Raw genomic sequence first — 25,394 nt, forward strand, 5'->3', positions numbered from 1 at the left:
ATTCGCATTCCTCAAAGTCCCGTTTCCAGACACGCCTGAGCAGGTGTTATGTCTGTTCTCAAGCAGAAAGCATATTCTGGAATCACGGAGTCAATTTTCAAAGCGAAGAGAAAGGCTTGTGGAATGCATCGCCCCAGGTTTGTCCAGGGACTAACCAAGCAGCGCCGGTTGGGCAAATTTGCTGTTTAAGAGATTCTCCATGGCCCTTATCTACTGCCCTTTCAGCTTATCTGTAATTGAGTGATTTCCTTCGAGGAGTTTTGCCCCACCGCGCCCAAGGCCTGACTCGCCCTTGTAAGGGGACGCTGAAGTCTCCATCCCCGCTCCTACCGAGCCCACATGACCTAAGCAGGGTGGGTGGGATGCGGAGCCTATAGAGTAGGTCCCACGGACAGGGATTTGCATCAGACCTGGGCTCCCCTCCGCTGCCACTATCTGTGCGACCCGTTCCAGCGGCCCCTCTTTTCCTGAGAGTGTTCCCAGTCTCCTAAGTGGAGCTAGTTCACTTCTGCTTTCCCTCCTCCAGGGGAAGGACGTGCCCCGCACACTGGAAAGCCTCCCGAGGTAAATCCCTGGCCACAAAATCACAGCTGTTGCCCCTCGTCCCGCACGCCCGGCGGGACAACGGGCGGACAACGCGCCGCACGTGACCTCCGGACCCGCGCGGCCGGGTCTTCGGCATCGGGGCGTGGCCTCCAGGGGAGGCCGAGCGGCGATTGGCCGGGGGGCGGGGCCCTCGGCGTGCGCGCGGAGGGAGAGGGGCTGGGGGAGTGGCTCGGTGAACCGGAGCGGGCTGCGATTGGCCTGAGACGCGTAGGGGCGTGGCCGCGAGCGGCGGGCCGTGGGTGGGGCGGGAGGAGGCGGGAGTCGCGGCTGCTCGCGGTGCACCTGAGAGCCGACGCTCGGGTCCTCGAAGCTTCGCCCGCCGGGTCCCCGCCGCCATGAACCGCTTCAAGGTGTCTAAGTTCCGGCATACGGAAGCTCGGCCGCCCCGCCGCGAGGTGAGCCCGGCTGCCATCGCCCCTTGCCCAGCGGCCACCCCTCCCCCTCCTCTGGCCCAGCGCGGGGACCCTCCCCCCGCCCCGAGCCCGCCTGCCCAGGCGCGCCCCCTTCAGGCCCGGGGCCGTCGTCCGGGCCGTCCGTCGCCGCGCGGCGGTCGGAGCCTAGCGCTCCCGGGACACTCTCTGGCCTCGCGATGAGCCCTGCGGTCCGCTGTCCCGGCCGCCTCGCACCGAGACCACCGAGGCGGCGCAGCCAACCCAGTGGGGCCAAGGCCTGAAGCCTGCGAGGCTGCCTGCCTTCCCGGCTTCCGGTCGGCCTCGCCCCGAGCCGGGCGGCTCCTCCTCCCTGCCGCCCCGATCGCCCCTGCCCGGGGCTGGGGTGTGAGAGACATGCCCCTCTCTGCCCTGGTCTTGGCGAGTCTGGGTGTGTCAGCTGGAGAGGGGGAGCTCCTCGGCCAGAAGCGCGCTCCTCCCTCGGGTTTCCGCTGGCGCTTCCTCTCGCGGCTGGCGTGAGCTCTTCCCCTATTCGGGGTGATGCTGCCAAAGGCTGGGTGGGGCCTGGGAAGCTCGAGCAGGTGGAGCCCAGAGGAAGAGCTGAACCAGGTGGTGGGAGGGCACCTTGGTCCCCTGGAAGTGCAGCAGGCCTGATGAGGGGTGTGCTTCAGAGATGATGCCATGCTTGGTCTGCAGCTAAACATTATTTGGAAGGCCTGTGAGTGTCTTCCAATAATGAAGCCTAGGAACTGACCTCTGGTGACCCCATCAGGGACCATCTCACATGAGGGCAGCCTGGAGCAAAAACCCGGTTTTTATCCTCTGGATCATATTTCCTGGGCACGTCCCATGTGCTGTGTCCGGCTGCTGGAACCACAGCAGTGAACACGACAGCATTTTCCTTCCTCTCTGGTGCTTAGTCTCTTGAGGGAGACAGCCAGAAAGCAGACAGGCATGCAAGAGCAATGCAGGTTTTAATAAGTGCACTGAAGAACACACATGAGGGGCCGGGATGAAGATGAAGATGGAGATGGACCTAGAGGTGGGGTTAACCTCAGTAGGATAGTCTGGGAAGGCTGGTGGGAGGAGGTGACATTTAAGCTAAGTCAGGAAGGGTGAGAAGCAGCCAGCCATAGGAAGAATGGGGTGAGAAAGAGCCTGGTGAAAGAAGGAAAGTGGGCCAGGGTGGATGGAGGGCAGTGACAGGGAAGCATGGTGTCAGGTGAGTCCATAGTGGGCCTGCAGAGCCCGAGGGCCACAGGAAGAAGTTGGGTTTTACTCTGAGTGCAGTGGGGAGCCATCGAAAGGTTGAAGCGGGTGTGGGGGGCTGGTGGTGGAGAGGTTCTCACATTTGCATTAAGACCGTTGCTCTGAGTGTAATAATGCTTGGAGGGGTCTGGAGTGTACTTGAGGAGCTCTGCGGCTTGTTTCTGGGTGGATCTCAGTCCAACAAGGTAAACAGACAGGCATTGGAATTAGGGATTACAGGGAGAGCTTAAAACGGTTTATATGTTAGGGAGATGGGAGAACAGGTGATGGGTTCTCTTCAAAGATATTTCCTGTCACTATATTTGTACAGTAAACATGAATCAGGAGGGGGGAATAATGCAAGATGATAATGTTCTACCCGTGGCAGGTGAACATTGAACTAGAAACTTGGATGGTGGGGGTGGTTTCCAGGATACTGTGAGTGGGTGGGCTGGGAAATGTGGGTGCTCAATCGTCGGGCGGCAGGGATGCTGCGAGGTGCTGAAACCAACAGGAAACATTGGGACCCCGCCGACCTCCGTTTTAGAAAAAGTGTTCCTCTGCTCCTCTGCGTATGCGGGTGTTAACCTTATTGCCTTTTTATGGGGGTGCATCGTTCACCTGACTATGGGACTTCGTGGAAAGGCCTTTATTTTCCCCTCTCTTAGCTTGAATGTTTTCTCCTGGGGCTTGGAAGACACCCTGTACTTGGTGGAGGCCTTCAGCAATGCAGCTGAGGAAGTCTAGTCTGTCTTCTACCTTAGGTGCTTACTTCTCCTTTTTCTGCTTCTCTCCCTTTGAACAGAATCAAACCCCTCCACCCCCGACCAACACACACACTGCCCAGTTAGCCTCTTGACTTTGTTCAGCCTAAGCTTCCTTCTGACAGCTTCCTCCCCCTTATTAGAGAACTTATTTAATAAGCAAAATCAACCCCTTAATGACAGGTTATCATTTCAAGGACATTTTGCAAGGGACTGTGTGAGTGGGGACAGGGTTTGATCCTAAGGAATGCATCTCTAATGGTGCAGCTTTACGGTAGAGTTCCCTGGATTATGCCGTATGCCCTACCCCTTGCTTTAGGCAGAGCCCTGGCCAACACGTTTTTTGTTCTTTATTTTCAGACCTGGATCAGTGACATTCGAGCAGGAACTGTCCCCTCATGTGGGAACCATATCAAAGCCAGCTGCAGCTTAATTGCATTCAACTCTGACCGTCCAGGTAGGGAGGTGAACATGGTTGTGGGAATTCAGACATTGTCACCCTAGGTAGGGTGGGGCCAGAGGCTTGGAGGGGCCTCTCAGGGCTCAGAGGTCAGCACCATGACGGCCTTAGACCCCTGCAAACTGGTCAATGTGCAGTAGGCAGATTGCCTTTGCTTTGGGCATTGCCAGCACACTTTGTATAAACATGTTGGCTTGGTCTTCAAGAGCTTGGCCTGGAGGGTGAGGAGGGGGCTGTCGCCTTTGTTTCCAGCTATCCTCATATGCAATCCACTCCTCTTCTGGGAGCAGCTGGGGTCAATACAAACGCAAAAGCTCCCTGTGTTGGTTGAGACTCTTTTGGTTGTCAGTGATAACTCAGACCTCAAATTGACTTAAGCAAGAAATGGATACCTTTTTGGTTTATAGAACTAAGAATTCCAGAGGCTTCAGGCAGAGCTGTATCTCACTGTATCCTGATCTCTCTCCCTGTTCCTCGGCTCTGCTGCCCTTAGGTGAGGGCTTCTTTCTCAGGTAAAGCTGGGAAGGTGGCAACTGGTAGCCCCAAGCTGACTGCTTATGACCCACAGTGCCTTAAAGAGACAACCTTTTACCCTAGTGTCTTTGCACAGTCCATGTCACGGAAGGCTCTTGTGTGGGGCAGGAACCGAAACCTCTGCCAATCACTCTGTCCCAAACGGTGTGGCCTTACAGTTGGTGGAGGCTCTGGGAAGGTCCAAGGCTGAGCATTTGGGTCTTGTGTGTTCTGGGAGTCCTGGGTAACAGATCCGTATGAGGCCTGAAGTCAGAGTCCCCGTGTTTGTTTGACAGGCGTGCTGGGCATCGTGCCTCTGGAAGGCCAGGGAGAGGACAAGAGACATGTGACCCACCTGGGCTGCCATTCAGGTGAGTGGAGACTGGACCCAGGAAGCCTGGAACTTGCCCCTCCCTCCCTGGGGCCAAGGATTCATACTCACCTGGTCCCACAGCCCTGTGGCTGGCTGGATCCTTCCTGTTCTCCTCACTGTGCCTTCTGACAGACGGGGTCCGGATTGGAAGGCTGGTTCCTGGTTGAGAATTCTGGTCTGGGCAGAGAGGAGGGAAGCTGGGTGCTTCAGGTGGTCAGGCTGGAAGGAGGCGGATATGCACCGGCCGGTGCCAGGCTCCAGGCTGATGCTGGCTCCCCATCACTGCAGAAGATTCAACCCTATGTGGTTCTTAGCCCTGTGTGCTCACCTGGAGCCCAGCAGATCACCTCTCACCACCAGGCATCCTCTCCAGCCAGGCTGCTCAGGGCGCTCCAAGGAGGGGGCTGGTTGAGCTGCAGGGCCGGAGATGGGCCCTCACAAAGAGAGCTTTTGTCCACCACTACAGCTGCTTCTGGGGGCGCCCAGCAGTCCATCTGGCAGCCTGCCTGCTTTGAGGGAACAGTTTGCTCTCCTTGGGCTACAGCAGCGCTGGCCCAGCTGCCTCCCATTTCCCTGTCCAGCTGCAATGGCCATGGGCCCAGACCCTCTGGACTGCGCTCCTGGCTGCCTGTTGGGCAGCCTTGGGTGAGGGAAGGGGGCTGATCCTTCGTCCCTGGTCTGGGTGTGCAGCTCAGTGTAGCAGTCTTGATGAAGATGGTGGTGGTTAATAAAATGACGGTAGTGAAGACTGATGGAGAGCTCCCCGGGTGCTAAGCGTGTATCTGCATTTTCTCACCTAATCCTTTTTTAAAATTTGAAACAACTTTTTCGAGGTATCATTTACATATTATAAACATTACTTGTTTTAAGTGAAGGATTCGATGACTTTTATTAAAGTTACAGGGTTGCATATCCCACCATCCAGTTTTAGAACATTTGCATTATTCCAGAAAGACCCCTTGTGCCCCTTGGCAGTTAATGCGTTTCTACCTTGGGCGCTGCAGCCTCAGGCATCCGTTGATCTTTCTGCCTCTGCTGCAGGGGCTGCAAGCTACTGTGTGGCCAGATCTGGCCTGCTGCCTGTCTTTGTAAATAGTTTTATTGGAACACAGCCACGCCTCTTCATTGACTTACCGTCTGTGGCTGCTTTTTCCAACAACTGCAGAGTTAAGGAGACAGACTGTATGTCCCTCAAAGCCTAAAATGTTTCCTATCCCAACCTTCACAGAAAACGTTTGCTGGTTTCTGCTCTACAGACTGGCCTTTTCTGGACGTTTCATATAAATGGATTCACACTATACATAGTCTTTCGAATCTGGTCTGTTACGTTTGGAATGATGTTTTTGCGATCCATCTAATGTAGCGCGTAGATGAAGTCTGCTTTCTCATCCATTCTCATACCTCTTTTATTTTGGCTGCGTTGGGTCTTTGTTGCTGCGCATGGGCTTTCTCTAGTTGTGGTGAGTGGGAGCTACTCTTTGTTGTGGTGTGCGGGCTTCTCATTGTGGTGGCTTCTCTTGTTGCAGAGCACAGGCTCTAGGCGCGCGGGCTTCAGGAGTTTTGGCACGCAGGCTCAGTAGTTGTGGCTTACAGGCTCTAGAGCTCAGGCTCATTAGTTGTGGTGCAGGGGCTTAGTTGTTCCGCGGCATGTGAGATCTTCCCAGACCAGGGCTCGAACCCGTGTCCCCTGCATTGGCAGGCGGATTCTTAACCACTGTGCCACCAGGGAAGCCCCGAAGTAGGTATATTTATTTATTTTATTATTATTATTATTTTTTTTTGCGGTACACGGGCCTCCCACTGTTGTGGCCTCTCCCGTTGTGGAGCACAGGCTCCGGACGTGCAGGCTCAGCGGCCATGGCTCACAGGCCCAGCCGTTCCGCGGCATGCGGGATTCTCCCGGACCGGGGCACGAACCTGCGTCCACTGCATCAGCAGGCGGACTCTCAACCACTGCGCCGCCAGGGAAGCCCCCCGAAGTAGGTTTTTAAATAACCAGTTTTTCAGCTAAGAAAACTGAGGCTCAAAGAGTTAAAGAATTTAGCAGTGTTGGCATTGCTGCTGGCAGAGCCAGAATCGGAACCCAGGTGTTTTTAGGCACCATGCTGTTTGCTTCTTGATGCTTTTTCCTCATGGGGAAGTGGCCTCAAGTTGGTGTTGTCTGCAAGGTGGTGGGCCCCCTGTTACTGGGGAACCAGGCTTGTGTTGGCAGAACGTAGCCTCACTGTGGCTCCAGCTATCCAGAGCCTCTCCCTGCAGGAGCAGCCTTGCCAGAAAGCTGCTCTGAGGGTAGCTGAGCTCCAGCTCCTCAGAACCTGCTGTCTGGGCACCAGGCACCGGTCTGCCCTCTTAGGTGCTGGTGGGGCGGGGGGAACTGTGGTAGCCTGGGTTCTGGCTGCTGCCCTGACTTCAGGACACCCTGCCTTCAGGGGCACCTTCTGCCTTTTGGCTCAGGGCCAAGTGGCCCTTTGGTCCAGGGGAACAGAAGGCTGGGAAGCATCTAGAGAGTGTTGCTGCATGACTGGGCTGTGGGGTCGTGGCTGGGGGCCTGCTCTGAGTTGGGAAATACCGTGTGTTGTGGTGAAGATGTAGGTTCTGAAGCTGGACTGCCTGCCTGACCCTCAGCCTTGCCCCTTCTTAGCTGTGCAGCTATGGGCAGGTTACTTAACCTCTCTGTCCTCGTGTCCTCTTCCTCCAGTTGGGGATGACACCACAGTGCTATCCTGATGGGTCGTTGTGAGGATTTGGTGAGATAAACACACACGAAGGCCACAAGCCTGCAGGCACAACTGAGCACTCAGATCGGCCACATCACCACTGCTCATTCCCTTGGGGGTGCCAGCGTCTGCACCCAGCCTGGGCCCTGCCCTGTTCCATGAGGAGCCCGGAGGGTGGGGTGGTAGGGCTTCCGTGGCCAGGAGTACGGGTTAGGGCTGTCCCAAGGTGTGCCTCTTCCCGTCTGCCCCTTCTCTTCCTTTTTTTTTTTTTAAGTTTTTAAAATTTTATTTATTTTTTTTGGCTGCATTGGGTCTTCATTGCTGCACGCAGGCTTTTCTCTAGTTGTGAGTGGAGGCTTCTCTTGTTGCGGAGCACGGGCTCTAGGCACGCAGGCTTCAGTAGTTGTGCCGCATGGGCTTAGTTGCTCCACGGCATGTGGGATCTTCCCAGACCAGGGATCGAACCTGTGTCCCCTGCATTGGCAGGTGGATTCTTAACCACTGCGCCACCAGGGAAGTCCCCGCCCCTTCTCTTCCTTGTCTCCTCTGGCAGGATGCCCAGGGTCAATCTCTGGCCTGGGAGTAAAGTGTACCTGCTCGGCCCCCCTGGGGAGGCTGGCAGTAGGGATGGTCACTGTGCTCCTTGCTCTGGTGACTTGGGCCTGGCCGTCCTGCTCACATCTCCACTGCCCCCACACCTGAGCCCTGGCCTTGTCTCTGTCCCCCTGAAACCCCCAGTCTCACTTCCCCTCTGGGCTCTGGCTCACTCCAGAGCCCCACCACACTCCCGAGCCCCACCTCACTCTGTGCCCCACCTCTCCTCCCAACCCCCCAGAGATGAGCAGTTTAGGTTCTTTGGTTGCAAAGAACTGAGACTAACTCCAGCTTGCTTAAGCCAGAAAGGGATTTGGGAGACTCTTGGGGAGCTTCCAGAACTGAAGGAGCAGCTGGACGCACAGGCCTTAGGAGGGTCCTGGCTTGAGAGCTGACAGCTCCCTCCCAGCTGGCTGCTCTCCACCCAGGCCAGTCCCTAAGGCACCCTGTCGCTAGGCTTCCCATTCCTGGTTTAACTCACTTCAGAGAGAAGCTGGCTGCCTGGGCTTGGGTCAGGTTCACTCCTGTAGGTGGGCCAGCCCTGGCTTGTCAAGGGGCAGAGAACTCCTAGGTCAGGCATGTCACTCCAGCCCCCTGCCTAGCCGATGTCCTAACCTGTGCCATCCTCCATATTCTCCAGGGCCTACTGTGCCCCCTGCAGGAAGCCTTCTCTGACCCCTGACCTTGGGGTCCCCCCTGAATTCACAGCCCGCCTCTTGCTGCATTTGCAGAGAAGTGTGTATCTCCCTGTGGATGTGATGAGTGTCTGTTAGGGCTGGATGGCCTCTAGTCTGTCCTATATGTGAATCTTGTGGGGGCCGGCGCTTGTATCCATTCACCTGAGCTGGGTTCTGGATTTTGGGCGAATGCAGGTACCTGGTGATCCAAGGAGCTTCCTGCCCATCATCCTGCCAACCTCCCAGTGATGGGCCCTTGACCACCTTGGGATGCAGGGCTCTTGGGGATGTGTGTTGCTTGTGGGGGCCTGTAGCCTTGGCCTGTGGTCTCTAGAGGTGCCCTCCCCTCGAGGACTTTCAGCCTGCTGCCATGTAGGCAGAGGGGTCAGCTCAGAGGCCCTGGGCCGCGGTCCCGGCCTTGGGAGAGGGCACGGTGGGCTGGAACAGGACATTCCGGCGGGCCCACATCTGGCCCATGTCTGGCCCGTGTCAGCTGTTTCTCTCCCTCAGACCTGGTCACAGACTTGGACTTCTCTCCCTTTGATGACTTCCTCCTGGCCACGGCCTCAGCCGACAGGACGGTGAGTGGAGCGGCTGGAAGAACTATTCCAGGCCTTATGAGCCACCAGGGCCCTGCTGGTTTGCAGTCCAGCCCCTCCTGCTAAGTTCCTCAACCCACGCCAGCTCCCGTGTGCTCCCGTGCGCTTACCCTGAGCTGTGGCCATGACCTGCGTTCTGCTGCTCGGCTGCCTGAGGACAGCAGGCCTGTAGTGCTGGGGGAGCAGTGCGCTTGGCTCTCCCTACTCCCACATCTTCCCCTCGGCCCCTAACCACACCTTGTGACCCTGAGCCCGTCCCCTCCCTTCCCCTGGGGTAGGGGGCAGCCGGGGCAAGGCTGGCTGGAGGCAGCGAGGCCCCTCCCAGTCCTGGGCTCACGGACTCGCTCTTTCCTGCAGATGAAACTCTGGCGACTGCCTGTCCCTGGCGGGGTGCTGCCCTCAGAGCCTGGGCTGGTGCTGGGCCCTGAGGACATCCAGGTGGAGGTGCTGCAGTTCCACCCCACCGCAGATGGCGTCCTGGTGAGCGCGGCGGGCAAGACCGTGAAGGTCTGGGATGCCACCAAGCAGCAGCCCCTCATAGGTATGGGCCACACTCACTGTCCCTCCCTGGGCAGCCCTGTCTGGCAGCACTTTGTTTCTTTGTTTATGATTTTGGTAACATGACTTTTAAGACACGTAACAAAGTTTCACATGTACGTGATATATACACACATATATATACATATATATGTATTTATGTATATATGTGGGTGTGTGTATGTGTATGTTTGTATATGTGTGTGTATATATTACATATAATTTTACAAGGCTTGTTACAAACACCCCATCCCTCCCTAAATCCCATAGGCATGTGTTTTCATCTCACTTAGCTGTATTTTCTGCTTTTTCCTCCATATGTCTAAGCAACTTCCTTATACTGTTATTTCTTGAATTGTGTGACATTTCAGTTTTGAAAACAAACTACTGATTTCTCCTCTAGGGGATGAGAATTTTGCTGTTTCTACATCCCCTCCCCCCCGGTGCTGCTTCTCTTATTTTCCCAGTATATATTGTCCTGGTCCATTTGGGCTGCTATAACAAAATCCCACAGACTGGGTGGGTTATAAACAACAGGCATTTATTTCTCACAGTCCTGGAGGCTGGAAGTCTAAGATCAAGGCACCAACAGATTCAGTGTCTGGTGAGGACCTGCTTCCTGATTCACAGATGGCCGTCCTCTGGCTGTGTCCTCATGTGGCAGCAGGGGTGAGGGAGCTCTCTGGGGCCTCTTTTATAAGAGGCCTAATACCTTTCATGGGACTCCACCCTCATGACCTTATGAGCAGCACCCTCACTGCTGCTGCCCCTTTCCCGGAATTACCCCCAAGCCAGGCTCACCATGGTGATACCCCCACGTCTGGGGCTAGCACCAAGGGCTGACAGTGTACCGGGGTGTCTGAGGGACTCCCTCCTGACTGAGGAGCCGTCTTGTGCCACTTGCCCCCAAAGTGCTGCTGGTGCAGTGGAGGAGACCACCCTAACCTGGTGCAGGCCACCTGGCAGTGTGTCATCAGAGTCACCCCAGCTGTAACTAGCATCTCTCAAGCCCTTCTCGTGTGCCCAGTGCTGTGCTGAGGGCTTCACGTGGGAGGGTGTTGCCGTTCCCTGCTACAGGTGAGGTGAGGTTAAATAACTTGGCCAAGGCCACAGTGCAAGCAGGTGACAGGGCTGGGATTAACCTCGGGGGAGTAGACCTTGTCATAGTAGTTTCCTATTGCTGCAAATAGAATTACCCCGAAACCTGGAGGCTTATAACAGCTGGTAACGTTTATCATCTCACAGTTTCTGAACGTCAGGGATTTGGGAGCAGCTTAGCTGGGTGGCTCTGGCTCAGGGCTCCTCATGATGTTGGAGTTGAGCTGTCAGCTGGGGCTGCTGTCAATCTGAAGGCTGGACTGGGGTGGAGGGATCCACTTCCTAAGTGGTTCACTCACAGTGCTGGCTGTGGGAAGGAGGCCTCGGTTCTCCCCCATGGGCCTCTCTGTGGGCTGCTTGAGTGCCCTCAGTACACGGTAGCTGCTTCCCCTAGTGGACAGTCCAAGAGAGGCATCAAGGAGGAGGCCGAGGTGCCATTTACGCCCCAGCTTTGGAAGGCACATGCTCTTCGTTAGAAGCGAGTCTCTGAGTCCTGCTCACACTCAAGAAGAAGGGAATCAGGCCCCACATTTTGAAAGGAGGTGTTAGTTTCCTAGGGCTGTCGTAACGGAGTACCACAAGCAAATTTATTGTCTCACAATTCTGGGGACCAGAAGTCCAAAATTAAAGTGTTGGCAGGGTTGGTTCCTTTTGAGCTGTGAGGGAGAATCTGTTCCAGGTCCCCTTCTCAGCTTCTGTGGCTTCAGGTGTTTCTTGGGGCATGTCGATGGCCGTCTTCCCTCTGTTCACATCATCTTCTCTCTGTGTATGCATCTTCTCTCTGATTTCCCTTTTCACAAGGACACCATTCATACTGGATTAGGGTCCATTCTAGCAATATCAGCTGAACTTGATCATCATCTCAGGTCTCCCCAGTGGATCATCTGCAAAGACCCTATTTCCAAATAAAGTCACCTTCACAGGTGCTGAGGGTTAGGACTTCAGCATCTTTTTGTGGGGGACACAGTTCGGTCTATAACAGGAGGAGTGTCAAAGAATTTGTGGACACATTTTAAAACTGTCACGCTGTTGGGGGAGGGAATGGGGATGGCCCGAGTAGGGGCCCAGGGCGGGTGTGTGTGTGACATGTCCGTGGTCTGTGGGGGTTGGGGGGATGTTGGTGATTGAGCAGAGTGGGGTGGCCCAGAAGCAGGGAGCCTGGGAAGGGAGTGGGAGCGTGGCCTGAGGAGGGCAGGGCTGAAGGAAGCAACCCCCAACAAAAGCATCCCCCCCCAATCTGGGAGGAGCTGCTGCCCTTGCTCCTCTTCCTGACGCACCCTCGCTGCTGCTGCCCCTTTCCCGGAATTATCCCCAAGCCAGGCCTGCTTGCGCCCGCTTCCCTGATGCCCTCATTGCATGGGACAGGGTTGGGGGGACCCTGGACCCCTCCTGACCTTGGCCGCTTCTCTGCAGAGCTGGCGGCCCACGGGGACCTGGTGCAGGGTGCCACCTGGAGCCGGGACGGAGCCCTGGTGGGCACAACATGTAAGGTAAGGGTGGGCGGTGAGACTCGAGTAAGTGCCTGTGGGGGGCCTGAGGCATGTGCAGCTCTGCCAGGGCTGTCGTGTCGCAGAGCCCGTGTCCTGGGCTGTACCTGTCAGACTCGGCAGTACTTGTGGGGCAGCAGCAAACTGAGGCCAGGATAGGTGTTCACCTTCCTTGTCCTCATGCCTCTGGCTCATACCTGTCTCTTGAAGCCCCCACCCCACTAAAGAAAGACCCACATTGGACCTCTGGGGCTCCCAACTCCACTCTCAGCCAGCCTCACCTGGCTGCCTGGCTGCTTTGTCCAAACTGCCTGCCTCTCCGTGAGGGTCATGTTAGGCAGCGTCCACAAGCTGGGCACTGTGCTGGCCCTCTGGCCAGTCAGAAGGCCTCAGGGTCCTCGGTGATGCCAGGTCCTGTGCCCACTGAGTCCTGTGCTAGTGGGGGTGGCCGATGTGGGTCCAGGGATCGTACAGATAAAAGGATAATTGTGACCCAGGCTGTGAAAGAGGGACATGAGGTGCTTTGAGTGGTTGGAGAGGCCAGGGGAGGCTTGGCCTCTGGCAAGGGCTGTGAGGGAAGGGTTCATGGTGTGGGGCAGGGGGAGCGTGCTGGGGGCAGAGAGCAGAGCTGCGTACACAGGGTCGCGCTTGTTACTACAGAATCAACAGGAAAGCACTGGAGTGTTTTTAAAACCAGAGGTGGGTGGCTGAGGTGTGAGGCGAGCAGATCTGCATTTTGAGGCTCCCCTGCTGCAGTGTGGACAGAGAATTGCAGGCGGGGACGAGGGAGCTGGGGAGGAGAGAGCTGTAGGGTTGGTGGTGGGCTGTGTGTGAGGGGTGGGGGGGCCCGAGGCCAGCTCCTGGGCTACAGGCTGGAGGAGGCCTGCCACCGAGACTGGGCACTCCGCAGGTTGGAGGTGCCGGGGAGGTCTGGGCGGAGGTGTCAGTTGAGTCCGTGCAGTTGGCTCTGGGCAGTGGTCTGAACGAAAGGTGGAGGCCTGGGTGGCGTCTGTGTTTATGTGGCACCTGCAGAGGGACGAGAGTGCCCTGAGTGGGAGAGAAGGGTTGAGAGCAGAGGCAGAGGGAGCCTGAGGAAGGACCAGAACCTGCGAGGAGACGGGGGAGCACCTGGTGGGAGGAAGGAAGCCCTGAGAACTAGGCTAAAGGGCGTCCAGGGAACATGGGAAGGGTCTGAGAAGACGTGGCTGACACACACCTGTGGATTTGGGTCGTGAGACCTTCAGGAGCTTGCAGGGTGTCTGCTGCCTGAAACCACACGTGAAGGAAGGTGGGAGGTGAGGAAGGAGCCTGCAAGGGCTCTTCCAGGAAGCGTGGCCGGGGTGGGGGGGGGACCAGAGCTGGCCGGGGTGGGGTTGAGGATGCCTCTGAAGAGAAAATGTGGGGCCTGCATACACGGGAGGATCCTATTTCCCACTTTCTCTTCTCTCTGCCTTCTTGGAAGCCCCATTTCCTGGTCTTCATCCACTTTCCCCCCCTGTTTGGTTTATTAAACATTAGGCTCCAGACATTGGCCTGAGCTCTGGGGGTCGAGAGGTAAATCAGACGGGGCTGCTGTCCCCTTAGATCCCTAAGGAGCCGTGCTTGAGGGCAAGGCAGTCACATGGTTCCCTTGCTCGGGCAAAACGATGGTGACACAGCTTCCCAGGGACAGTGAGGTCGGGGCTACCCTTACTGAGGAGGGGACAGGTGTCCCAGGCAGAGGGACCAGCCTGGACAGAGTCCTGTGTTTGGGCTGTGACCTCCCCCTCCACTGAGAAACCCCCTCTGTGCTGTCTCCACAGCGTGTGTGTGTGTGTGTGTGTGTGTGTGTGTGTGTGTGTGAGTGTGAGAGAGAGAGAGACAGACAGACAGACAGAATGAGACAGGATGGGAGCGAGGAGGAAGCTGGTAGGGAATTGTCATGGGAGGTGTTTTGATCACCCAAGCATAGTAGTTTATGCTTGTTTTACAAATTTTGGAGAGCAGTGAAAAAGTAAAGAAGCAAAAAAAAAAAAAAAGTCACCTGTAACCCTTCTACCCAGGGACAGGGCCTGTCACCATTTTGACATCTTTCTCTCTATGCTTTTTCTATACGTGTAGGACTCATACTCTCCATGTTAGTTTTTTGTTCCACATAATAAACATTTTCTCTAATTCATCAAAAATTTAATAAATGTCATGGGAAATATTTAATCATATAGATTCACAGTTTTCTCAGTGGAGCTCCTACTCTCAGAAGCGTGGATTACTTCCAGTTTATGTCACTGTTATAAGCTGTAACGTTTGAATGTATCTGTATATAGGGTTTTTCTCTGCCTTCTCTGTGAGTTTCTTAGCCTAGAGCAGGGGCAAACTTTTTCTGTGAAGGGCCAGATAGTAGATGCTTTGGGTTTTGCAGGCCAGGCTGTCTCTGTCAGTGCACCTTGTAGCAGAGCAGCAGCCATGGGCAGTACATACATGAAGGGCGTAGCTGTGTCCCAGTAAAACTGCATTGGTAGAGCCAGGTCTCAGGCTGGATGTGGCCCGTGGGCCTTAGAGCTTGCCCACCCCCACCTAGATTCCTATGACGGATGTTGCTGACTGCAGGCTGTGAAGATTCTTAAGGTGGTTGATACGTTTTAGCCAGCGGCTTTCCAGAGGAGGCGGCCCTGGGGCTGTTCTGTGAACGCCTTGGGCTCCAGCTTGAGCTTTGCGGGAAGACATGTGTCCGTGGGTGCGCAGTCAGCCCTCTGAGCCTGGAGGTTGAACAGAGCAGGGCTGCACATCCCACATGTGAGTCCGTGAGGAAGTGTGCGGAAAGCCCCAGCCCCTGAGGGAGGGCCCCGCTCTTCCTCCTCCTCACAGTTCCATTGGGTGCCTGAGGTGGTCAGAGCTGCAGCGCGTGGCCACGGGCAGCTTGACAGAAGTGCAGCAGGAAGGGGCCTTGGTTCCCATGGTGAAGGAGCAGTCCTGTGTAGACAGGTGATGTTCTGAGCAGGGACTGGCCTCAGCGACGGCCCACACATCAGCCTGCCTGGGCCACGGCCCTGGATGGGGAGGAAGGCAGCTTCTGTAGAGCTCGCCCGGGCCACCTGCCAGCACCCCACCCTGCCCGCAGGTACTGTGGCCTGGACGGCCCTTCACTCGAGAGCCGCAACCCATGAGGCCAGTCTAGCCTGTGGCCTCCGCCCTGCGTCCACTCGGCTCCAGGCCCCCAGCCCAGCCCCAGGCAGGGTGTCTAGGGAGCAGGTGTCTGGGGGCTGGATGTGGGTCGTTCCCTGTGGAGCAGCCAGAGGTGCCGGTGCTCACCAGAGCTCCCGGCCCAGCTGGGCCTGATACGAACCGGACCCCCCAGAGTGTTTGGAACCCCCAGTGTGGTTGAGTCTGGCTTTGACGAGGCTGCAGAGGAATCGATTAGGAGGCAGGCACTCTCCCGGGGGGTCCTGTCTCCCAGGGGTCCTGCTGTGTTCAGAGGCAGCCAGCTGAGGGGTGTGGCTGGGGACAGGGTAGGGTCAGCTGAGGCCGAGCCTGAGGCCACGCGAGGGCTTTGTTCTGAGGGCAGCAGTCACTGTGGTGGAGGACACGGTGTGGGGGTGGGGTGATGGCAAGGAGCAGATCAGCCTTCAGGAGGGGGGCCAGCGCAGGGAGAAGTGACTCCCTGGGGGAAGGCCTGGCAGAGCATGGGGCTGTGGGTACCTAGGAGGGGGCCGAGGGCGTTGGGTCCAGGGACTGCTTGTAGATGCCTTGTGGAACTATGCGGGAGCTGTCCCTGTTGAGGCAAGGGGGCTGGGCCCTGTCCCCATGCTGACCAGTCACTGGACATGCGCATGGCTGTGGGCAGCAGTGCCAGGAGGGGTGACAGCTGCGAGCCCTCAGCACCCAGGGACGGAGGGCCTCACCACAAACCCTGCAGCCACGGCAGTCCCCAGGGTGCCATCCCTGGGGACAGCTTTCCCAGGATCTGGCTGCGACCTTGCGAGAGGAACCCTGGGCTGCTGGTCTCATCCTCTTCCTCCCCACCACCCAGGCTGGGCTCCTGAACTCTGGACTGCCCCCCTGCTGGTTACAGGGGGCGTCTCTGTTGTGGGGGTCCAGCCCCACGTCCCTAGGGGTCTGAGCCCCATTTACGATCAAGATTGGGCCCGGAGCGGGGCGGGTGGAGAAGGAAGAGCTACCCAGTCACAGAGCACCCTGTCCCCATTGTGTCCTGGGACGGCGACTCAACTCCTTACCTGCTGGTGTCTTGTGGGGAGGGATTAGTGGAGCAGGCCATCTCTGAGTCTGGTGGACCTCTGTGCCTTCTCCGCCCTGAGCCCAAAGGCGCAGGGACGAGAAACATAGATTTCCCAAGTGGGTTGCCTGGAGTGGTACCCAGGGGAGGCCCCCCAGCTCCCACCCCAGTTCCTAGACCTGGTTACCTGTGGGGACACAGGGCCTCGCGATACTGTTGATGTGGGTGCGGCATCCTGGGGGAGGACGCTGTCCTTGAAGGGTGTCACATGTCAGCAAGTGCCGGGTATCACCACAGTCCTGTGTCCACTGCCCCTTCCTTTGCTGTAAAGGGAGCCTCAGGATCCTGAACGGGTTAGTCAAAAACCGCAAGCCCTTGGGGAGTGGTGCAGGAGGGGGGCTGCCCCTGTGACCGCAGTCCAGGTGGAGGTGCCCATGGGTTTGTTCTGAGAGTGCGGGAGGAGCCCGTGAGGGGCCAACCCTCAGCAGGAGGGAGCCTGAGCCCCTCTTGACCAGTGGTCGGCAACATTCTTCTCATCAGGGCCTCCCTGGTCTCCACACTGTGCTCCCCGCCAACCCCATGGGGAAAACCTTCTTGGCTACTTGGTTATGACTCCTGTCCTGCCTTGGAGCAGTTCTACCTGCAGGCTTCCTGATGCCCCTGCAGGGCGAGGGACTGGCTCAGCCCAGTGAAGCCCGTTCTGGCTCCCCTCCCAGCTCCTGCGGCCGAGGGGAGGAGCAGGTGGCCGCTAGGGGGCACGCTGGCCCCACAGATGGCTGGGCTTGGCCAGCTAGGCTCCCACTCCACCGGGAGTGGGCCTGTGAGCCCAGCGCCTCGGCAGCCCAGTGCCACCCCTGCTGCCCGGCCCTGCAGGCCCTACCAGTGCCAGTCCAGCCCCCAGTGCCCAGTCTGAAGCCTGGTCTGGACCTCCTGTTGGAATTCTGCACTCGATGGCCCAGCTGCCTTTAGGGAGGTGCCCAGGTCCCAAGACTGTGCCTCCGACCTGTGAGAAGTGCTGCCATCACCCTCACCCCACCCTGGGCTCGGGGGTTTGCCCAGGTCACAGAGCACATCAGTGGTGGATTTGGCGTCCTAACCCTGCCTGTCTGGTCTCGACAGGGGTAGGAGTGGCCCTTGCTGCCAGGAGGCCTTCCATCTTGCCTGTCATCTGTCGAGATCCAGTGTCGCTCACTGCTTGACCCATCCTCTGTCTGTCCCGTGCTGCCCTGTCTCTGTTCTCAATCTCTGGTTCTTTCACTGTCCCTTGCTGTCTTTTCTGTGTCTATAGTTGTCTCTGTTCTCTGTCTTTCTCTCTTTCTGTGTCTCTGTTCTTCTCTGACCCTCTATCTTTCCCCATCCTCTCTCTGTCTCTCACTGTTCTTTCTGCCTGTCTCCATCCTGTGTCCCTCACTGTCCTTGTCTGTCTGATCGCTGTCTGTCTCTAAGCAGCCTCCTCCCGACCGAGGCTGTGGAGTGGACGGTGCCTCAGAACTAACCACTGGACTGTGCCTGGTGCCCACCTGGCACGTAGCCAGTGCTCAGTAAACTGCAGCTGGAAGGAGAACCCTGGGACCCTGCCCATGAAGGCCTGTGAAGGGAGGCCTGGCTTTCGAGGCCTCTGCAGGCTGACCCCTCCCTTGTCCAGCTGTGTGCTTGCCTGCTGCCCCCCACTCCTGCCATTCATTCTCCCTGTATGAGCTCGTCTTCCCTCCACGTCTCGTGCCAGCGAGCTCCTGTCTCCACATCTTTGCTCATTCTCTTCCTCCTCCCTCGAATGCCTTTCCCTTCCCAGTACAAGCTCCACTTGTCCTCTGGGCTCAAGTCAGGTCCAGGTTCCTCCCCAGAGTTACCTGTAATCACCTCTGGGTTGCAGACACCAGCACTCAGCAGAGACTGTCTGCTCTGTCTGAATCCCAAGCACCTAGGCAGGGCCAGGCAGACAGGGCCAGGAGTCCCCATATTCCCCTCCCTATTCCACCTTGCATTGGTGAGGTACGTTTGTTATAGTTAAACCAATGTTGCTACAGTAACTAAACTCCGCAATCTACATTAGGGTTCACTCTTCCATGTTTTTTTGTTTTTTTTAAACAAACCTGGTCTTTCTTTTTTTAAAAAAAATATTTATTTATTTATTTGGCTGTGCTGGGTCTTGGTTGTGGCACGTGGGATCTTCGCTGCCGCTTGCGGGATCTTTGTTACAGCATGCAGGATCTTTAGTTGTGGCATGCGAACTCTTAGTTGTGGCATGTGGGATCTAGTTCCCCAACGAGGGATTGAACCTGGGCCCCCTGCATTGGGAGCGTGGAGTCTTAAGCCACTGGACCACCAGGGAAGTCCCCAGGGTTCACTCTTGATGTGCTTCCTGTGGGTTCCCACAAATGCATGACATCATGTATCCATCATTACAGCTTCACACAGGATAGTTTCACTGCCCTAAAAAAGTGGCCTGTGCTTCACCCGTTCATCCCTGCCTTCCTCTTCCCAAACCCCTGGCAACCACTGATCTTTTTGTTGTCTCTGTAAGATTTGCCTTCTCCTGGATGTCAAGTGTCATAGTTGGAATCAAAGAATATGTAGCCTTTCCAGATGGGCTTCTTTCACTTAGTAATATGCATTTATAGGTCTTCCATATCTTTTTGTGGACTGATAGCTATTTTTTTAAAATTTTGGTATAAAAAACACATATAAAAGTTGCAGTCTTAACCATTTTAAATATACAGTTCTAATATTAAGTATATTTACACTGTTGTGAAACGGATCTCCAGAACTGAAACTCTACACCCACTGAACAACTTCTCTTTGGCCCCTACCCCAGCCTCTTGTAATCATTTTACTTTCCATATCTATGAATTTGACTACTTTAAATACCTCATACAAATGGAATCATACATTATTTGTCCTTCTGTAAATGGTTTATTTCATTTAGCATAATGTCCTTAAGGTTCATTCATACTGTAGCATGTGACAGGGTTTCCTTTTTCAGACTGAAAAATATTTCATTGAATGTGTATACCATGTTTTGTTTTGTTTTGTTTTTTGGCTGTGTTGGGTCTCTGCTGCTGTGTGCTGGCTTTCTCTAGTTGCAGCGAGCGGGGGCTACTCTTTGTTGCAATGCATGGGCTTCTCGTTGCGGTGGCTTTTCTTGTTGCAGAGCACAGGCTTCAGTAGTTGCAGCACGCAGGCTCAGTAGTTGTAGCATACGGGCCCTAGAGTGTGTGGGCTTCGGTAGTTGTGGCGCATGGGTTCTAGGGTGCGCAGGCTTCAGTATTGTGGCGTGTGGGCTCAGTAGTGTGGCTCTCGGGCTCTAGAGTGCAGGCTCAGTAGTTGTGTCGCACGGGCTTAGTTGCTTTGTGGCATGTGGGATCTTCCTGGACCAGGGATCAAACCCGTGTCCCCTTCATTGGCAGGCGGATTCTTAACCACTGTACCACCAGGGAAGTCCCATGTTTTGTTTATCCATTCATCTGTCAGTGGACACTTGGGTTGCCTCTGTGTCTTGGGTATTGTGAATAATGCTGCTGCGAACATGGGTGTGCAAATATTTCTTTGTGACCCTATTTTCAGTTCTTTTGGGTTTATACCCAGAGTTGCTGGATCATATGATAATTCTATTTTTAATTTTTTGAGGAACTGCTAGACTGTTTTCCATAGCATCTGTACCATTCTATGTTTCCACCACCATGCACAAGGATTCCAGTTTTCCACACCCTCACCAACACTTGTTATATTCTAGATTTTTTGATAGTAGCCATTCTGTCGGGTGTGAGGTGATATCTTGCTATAATTTTCATTTGCATTTCTCTGAGGATTAGTGATGTTAAACATCTTTTCACTTGCTTGTTGGCCATTTGTGTACCTATGGGAAAATGTCTATTCAAGTTCTTTGCTCATTTTTAGTTGGTTTATTTGATTTTTCGTTTTTGAGTAATATGAGTTCTTTATATGCTCTGGATATTTATTCCTTATAAGATAGATGATGTGAAAATATTTTCTCCCATTCTGTAGGTTGTATTTTTACTCTGTTGTGGCCTTTGATAAACAAAAGTTAAGTTTTACGTAGTCTCATTTGTCTATTTTTGCTTTTCTCTGTGCTATGTTATCGTATTTAAGAAATCATTACCGGGCTTCCCTGGTGGCAAAGTGCTTAAGAATCCGCTTGCCAATGCAGGGGACACGGGTTCGAGCACTGATCTGGGAAGATCCCACATGCCATGGAGCAGCTAAACCCGTGCACCACAACTACTGAGCCTGTGCTCTAGAGCCTGTGAGCCACAACTCCTGAAGCCTGGGCGCCTAGAGCCCATGCTCTGCAACAAGAGAAGCCACCACAATGAGAAACCTGTGCATCACAACTAGAAGATGCCTGTGCACAGCAACAAAGACCCAATGCAGGCAAAAATAAATAAATAAATAAATTTTTTAAAAAAGAAAGAAATCATTACCAAATTCAATGTCATGAAGTTTTTCCCCTATGTTTTCTTCTTGGAGTTTTATGGTTTGGGGTCTGAGCTATTTATTTTTTTATCGCTGAACAATATTCCGTTGTATGAATGTACCACAGTTTATTTATTCATTCACTTACTGAGGAACTTCTTGGCTGCTTCCAGTTTTTTGCAAGTGCTATAAACATTTATGTGGATATAAGTTTTTAACTTATTTCGGTAAATACTTAGGATATTAGGTAAATACAGTTGCTGAATCATGTAGTAAGAGTTTTTTTTTTTTTTTTTTTAAAGCTTTGTAAGAAACTGCCAAACTGTCTTCTAAAGTGGCCTTAATCATTTTGCATTCCCACCAGAAGTGTGAATGAGAGTTCCTGTTGCTCCACATCCTCACCGGTATTCGGTGTTGTCAGTTTTTTTGTTTCTTTTTTTTTTGTGGTATGTGGGCCTCTCACTGTTGTGGCCTCTCCCGTTGCGGAGCAGCGCCACCAGGGAAGCCCTGGTATTGTCAGTTTTTTGAAATTTAGCCATTCTAGTAGGTTTGTAGTGGTAGCTTATTGTTGTTTTAATTTACAGTTCCTTAATGAGATACAGTGTTAAGCATCTTTTCATGTTTTCATTTTTCATCTGTGTATCTGTTTTGGTGAGGTGTCCATTCTGGTCTCTTGCCTATTTTTAATTTTTTTTTCTTAGTTTTAAGTGTTCTTTGTGTTTTTTGGATATAAGTTCTTTCTCAGATATGTGCTTTGCAAATGTTTTCTCCCAGTCTGTGGCATGTCTTTATTTTCTTAACAGTGTCTTTTGCAGACTAGTAGTTTATAATTTTAATGAAGTCCAATTTATCAGTTTTTTCTTTCATAGGTCACACTTTTGGTATTGTATCTAATAGGTCATTGCCAAACCCAAGGTCACCTAGGTTTTCTCATATGCTATCTTCTAGAGGTTTTATAATAAAGGTTTGTGTTTTTATGTTTAAGACTATGATCCAGGGCTTCCCTGGTGGCGCAGTGGTTGAGAGACTGCCTGCCAATGCAGGGGACACGGGTTCGTGCCCCGGTCCAGGAAGATCCCACATGCCGCAGAGCGGCTGGGCCCGTGAGCCATGGCCACTGAGCCTGCGCGTCTGGAGCCTGTGCTCTGCAACGGGAGAGGCCACAACAGTGAGAGGCCTGCCTACCGCAAAAAAAAAAGAAGACTATGATCCATTTTTAGTTGATTTTTGTGAAAGATGTAAAGTCTGTGTCTAGATTCATTTCTTTGCATGTGGATGCCCAGTTGTTCCAGCACCATTTGTTGAAAAGACTGTCTTTGCTCCATTGTATTGCCTTTGCTCCCTTGTCGAAGATCAGCTGGCTGTAGTTAAGGGGGTCTTCCTCTGGGCTCTCTGTTCTGTTCCATTGATCTATTTGTCTATTTTGTGCAGATCCACACCGTCCTGATTACTGTAGCTTTAGAATATAGCCGGGAAGCAGCAGTCCTCCACCTTTGTTCTTCTCCTTTATTTTGTGTTGACCATTCTGAGTCTTTTGCCTCTCCACATAAGCTTCATAATCAGTTTGTCGCTATTCACAAAACTTGTTGGGATGTTCATTGGGATTGTATTGAATCTATAAGTCAAGTTGGGAAGAGCTGATATCTTGACAATATTGAGTATTCCTAACTGTGAACATGGAATATCTCTGCATTTGTTTAATTCTGTGATTTCTTTCAGCGGTTTTGTAGTATTCCTCATGTAGATCTTATACGTATTTTGTTAGTTTTTTTTTTGGCTGTGCCGCGTGGCATGCAGGGTCTTAGTTCCCCGACCAGGGATTGAACCTGCGCCCCCTGCAGTGGAAGCATGGAGTCTTAACCACTGGACCACCAGGGAAGTCCCATTTTGTTAGATTTCTAGCTAAGTATTTCATTTTTGTGGGGTGCTGATGTAAATGATATTGTGTTTTTAATTTCAAATTCCAAATGTTCATTGCTGGTTGATTGTTTTTTGAAATAAGAAAATATGAATCTGTGCTGATCGGAAAAAAGTGGAGCTGTACTAAGATGTAAAAAGGAAAAGCTGATCACCCCTCACCTGCCTCACCCCTGGTGCCAGCATTAAAACATGGCCCGTGCCTGTCAAGACCTTTCTCCTTACTCAGCAGACTTGCAAAACATACAGGAATGTGGTCAGACAAATGGAGTTTTTTACTTTTACCACAGTAGAATCACACCACACCGCGTAACTCTGCATCTTCCTTTCTGCAGTTAACAGTTTATCATGGCCAAGCCTGTAAATAGTCAACGGATACAGATTCCGCCTCCTCTCCCCCAGTTCTTTATGCATGTACATTTGTGTACACTTTCACACTCACACACGCAGAGAGATTATTCCACAGAAAAAAAGCTGTTTATATAAGGTATGGGCATTTTGTTTTGGTATTTTTTTTCTTCTTTTTTCGTCTGTTCCCATCCCCACCCTCAGTCAGGTATTCTGAACCAGTAACTGTGTGCTGAGTGATAGATGGATGTGCAAGCTTGCTGTCCTGGTTAGACGCCAAGTTAAGTGTAGAAATTATGTTGTCCTGTGAGCCCCTCTAGGCTGGGCTGAGCACAGGGCTGGACACGTGTGTAGTGGCTGGGAGCTAGAGTTTGGTTCTGGTCCTCAGTTTCTCCATCTGTGAAGGGGTCAGGGTGATAGCACAGCTTCATAAGGTGGTTGGAAAGATAGGGTGAGTTCATGCGTGTCACATAGTAGGTGCTCCGGAAATGTGAACTCTTGTCACAGTCTTTGTTGTGGGTGACGGGCTGGAAAGGGGGCCTGCCCCCTGCTGTGAGAAGGAGGAACTGGGCTGGGGAGGGGTCGCCTGGTGCCTGATGCTCAACCTGTGTACTGGGTGTGGGACCATCAGAGCCTAGGGGTGGGGGAGATAGGCCACCTCCCAGAGGACCTCCCCGGCCTAATTGTGCTGTTTTCTCCTCTCTGCTTTTCCAGGACAAGCAGTTGCGCATCTTTGACCCCAGAGCCAAGCCCGAGGCCTCCCAGGTGAGTTGTGTGGGCAGTGGAGCTGGATTGAGGCCCCAGCGGCTCCAGCAGGCGCGGGCAAGGGCAGCTCAGCCTCTGACACACAGATTCTGCCACGCCCCGTGCCCCTGGCCGAGGCCTGGCGGGTACGTGAGGGTCACCTGGGAGGTGGCTCGAGGCTCTTTCTGGGAAGCATGTTCTGCGTCTTGGGAGGATCCAGCTTTGATCACAGGGTGGGGGCAACCAGGCCGCCCACAGGCCTTCGGTGGAAGCATCCTGTGGCTTCAGGAAGCTAATTTGAGATTCCAACTTCCTCTCCTTTGAAACCCTCATCTCTACCCACCTTTCCTGGTACGGTCAGCGGAGGCCAGCCACAGAGGAGCCAAGAAGACCCAGCCCCCACCCTCTGCACCCCTCCAGGCCCTGGTGCTGGGGGGCCTGCCTGATCTGTGGGCCCCGGGCGCTGAGTGGGTTCGGTTTGTGTCTGGCTGTGCATGGGTACATGTGGCCCTTTGAGTTCCAAACGAGGAGGGCAGGCGATGGGTTCATGCTGCAGGCATTGAGCCACTGGGGACTCGTTCATTCATTTGAGAACAACTTGGTGCCAGGCATAGAATGTTCTGTGGTGAACGAGACAGACACGGGGCAATTGCTGGGGGGCTCCTCTTGCTGGAGTGATTTAGTGCTTCCCTGAGGAGCTGGCTTGGGGCTGAGGCCTGAGTGCTGCTGTGGATGGCCTGGGGCGGGCTCAGCTTGTCCTAGGAGCCTGAGTCAGGGGCTTGTCACCTGTGCTTTGGGAGCCATTAGGGTTATAAGCCAACAGTGAAATGAGCGGATTTACATTTTAAAAAATTCTTCTAGAAGCTGAGGAGCCTTCTTTCCTGAGGAAGGTGCAGTTCAGGGTTCTGCTGCCAGCTCGTGGGCAGAGCTCCCCAGCGAGGCCCCAGGCCCAGCAGAGATGTCTCATCTCCATTTCTAGGACTTGTTCCCCACCCGGGGTCAAGGGTAATCCACCAGTCTAAACCCAAGCAGTAGTAGCGCACACAGAGAGAGAGAGAGAGGGAGAGAGACACACACACACACACACACACACACACACACACACACACACACACACTCCCTCCCTCCCTCCCTCCCTCCCTCCCTCCCTCCCTCCCCTTCGTACAGCCAACTGCAGCTCTTTCCCAGGGCAGTGCAGTCAGCTCCACCTCTGACTGGCTGAAGACCAAGAGGAGGCCCCATCCTGGCAGGTGAACCAAGCCCAGCAGAAGTGGCTTTAGCTCCACCCTGGCCTTGCTTCCTCGAGGCTGGGTCTTGGTTCCTTGGTGTTGTCGCCCCTTGGCTGTGGTGGAGCTATGTGAGCCTCAGGGCAGCATGAGCAGTGGGCCTCACTGTAGCTTTCTGTGTTAAATAACCTTCAGTCTTTGCCTGGAAAGGGGCCCCAGGCTCAGCTCGAGGAGGGAGACTGAGGCCCTCTCCCCGCAGCTTTCTCAGGTCACCCTCTCCTCCCCAGGGTCCAGACCACAGCGCCCGGCACCTCCATTCCTGCCCCAGCTAGGCAGTGCCTCTGGCCAGCTCATCCAGCTGAACCCTTTCCTCCTTTCTCTCCTCCTCCTCCAGCAACGGGGGGCAGTCATGGTGCTGAGGTAGAGATGCAATGGCTGCCGTCCAAGGGCTCC

General features: G+C 54.1%; 1 protein-coding gene across 2 annotated transcripts in view; it reads left to right on the top strand.

Annotated features, from left to right (window-relative positions):
• The first annotated feature begins 909 nt into the window (after positions 1-909).
• Positions 910-25,394, top strand: part of CORO7 (coronin 7) — a 57,710-nt gene continuing 33,225 nt past the window's right edge. The window contains exons 1-7 of one of the 2 annotated variants that reach the window (XM_065893650.1): positions 910-1,001; positions 3,368-3,464; positions 4,277-4,351; positions 8,852-8,922; positions 9,298-9,481; positions 11,989-12,065; positions 23,686-23,736. In XM_065893650.1, the coding sequence (XP_065749722.1) occupies positions 942-1,001; positions 3,368-3,464; positions 4,277-4,351; positions 8,852-8,922; positions 9,298-9,481; positions 11,989-12,065; positions 23,686-23,736 (615 nt within the window). In that variant the 5' untranslated portion in view covers positions 910-941. The remainder of the gene's footprint in view (positions 1,002-3,367; positions 3,465-4,276; positions 4,352-8,851; positions 8,923-9,297; positions 9,482-11,988; positions 12,066-23,685; positions 23,737-25,394) is intronic. The other variant, XM_065893649.1, reaches the window with a different exon arrangement.

This window comes from Phocoena phocoena, chromosome 15 (assembly GCF_963924675.1).
Source record: "Phocoena phocoena chromosome 15, mPhoPho1.1, whole genome shotgun sequence".
NCBI lineage: Eukaryota > Metazoa > Chordata > Mammalia > Artiodactyla > Phocoenidae > Phocoena > Phocoena phocoena.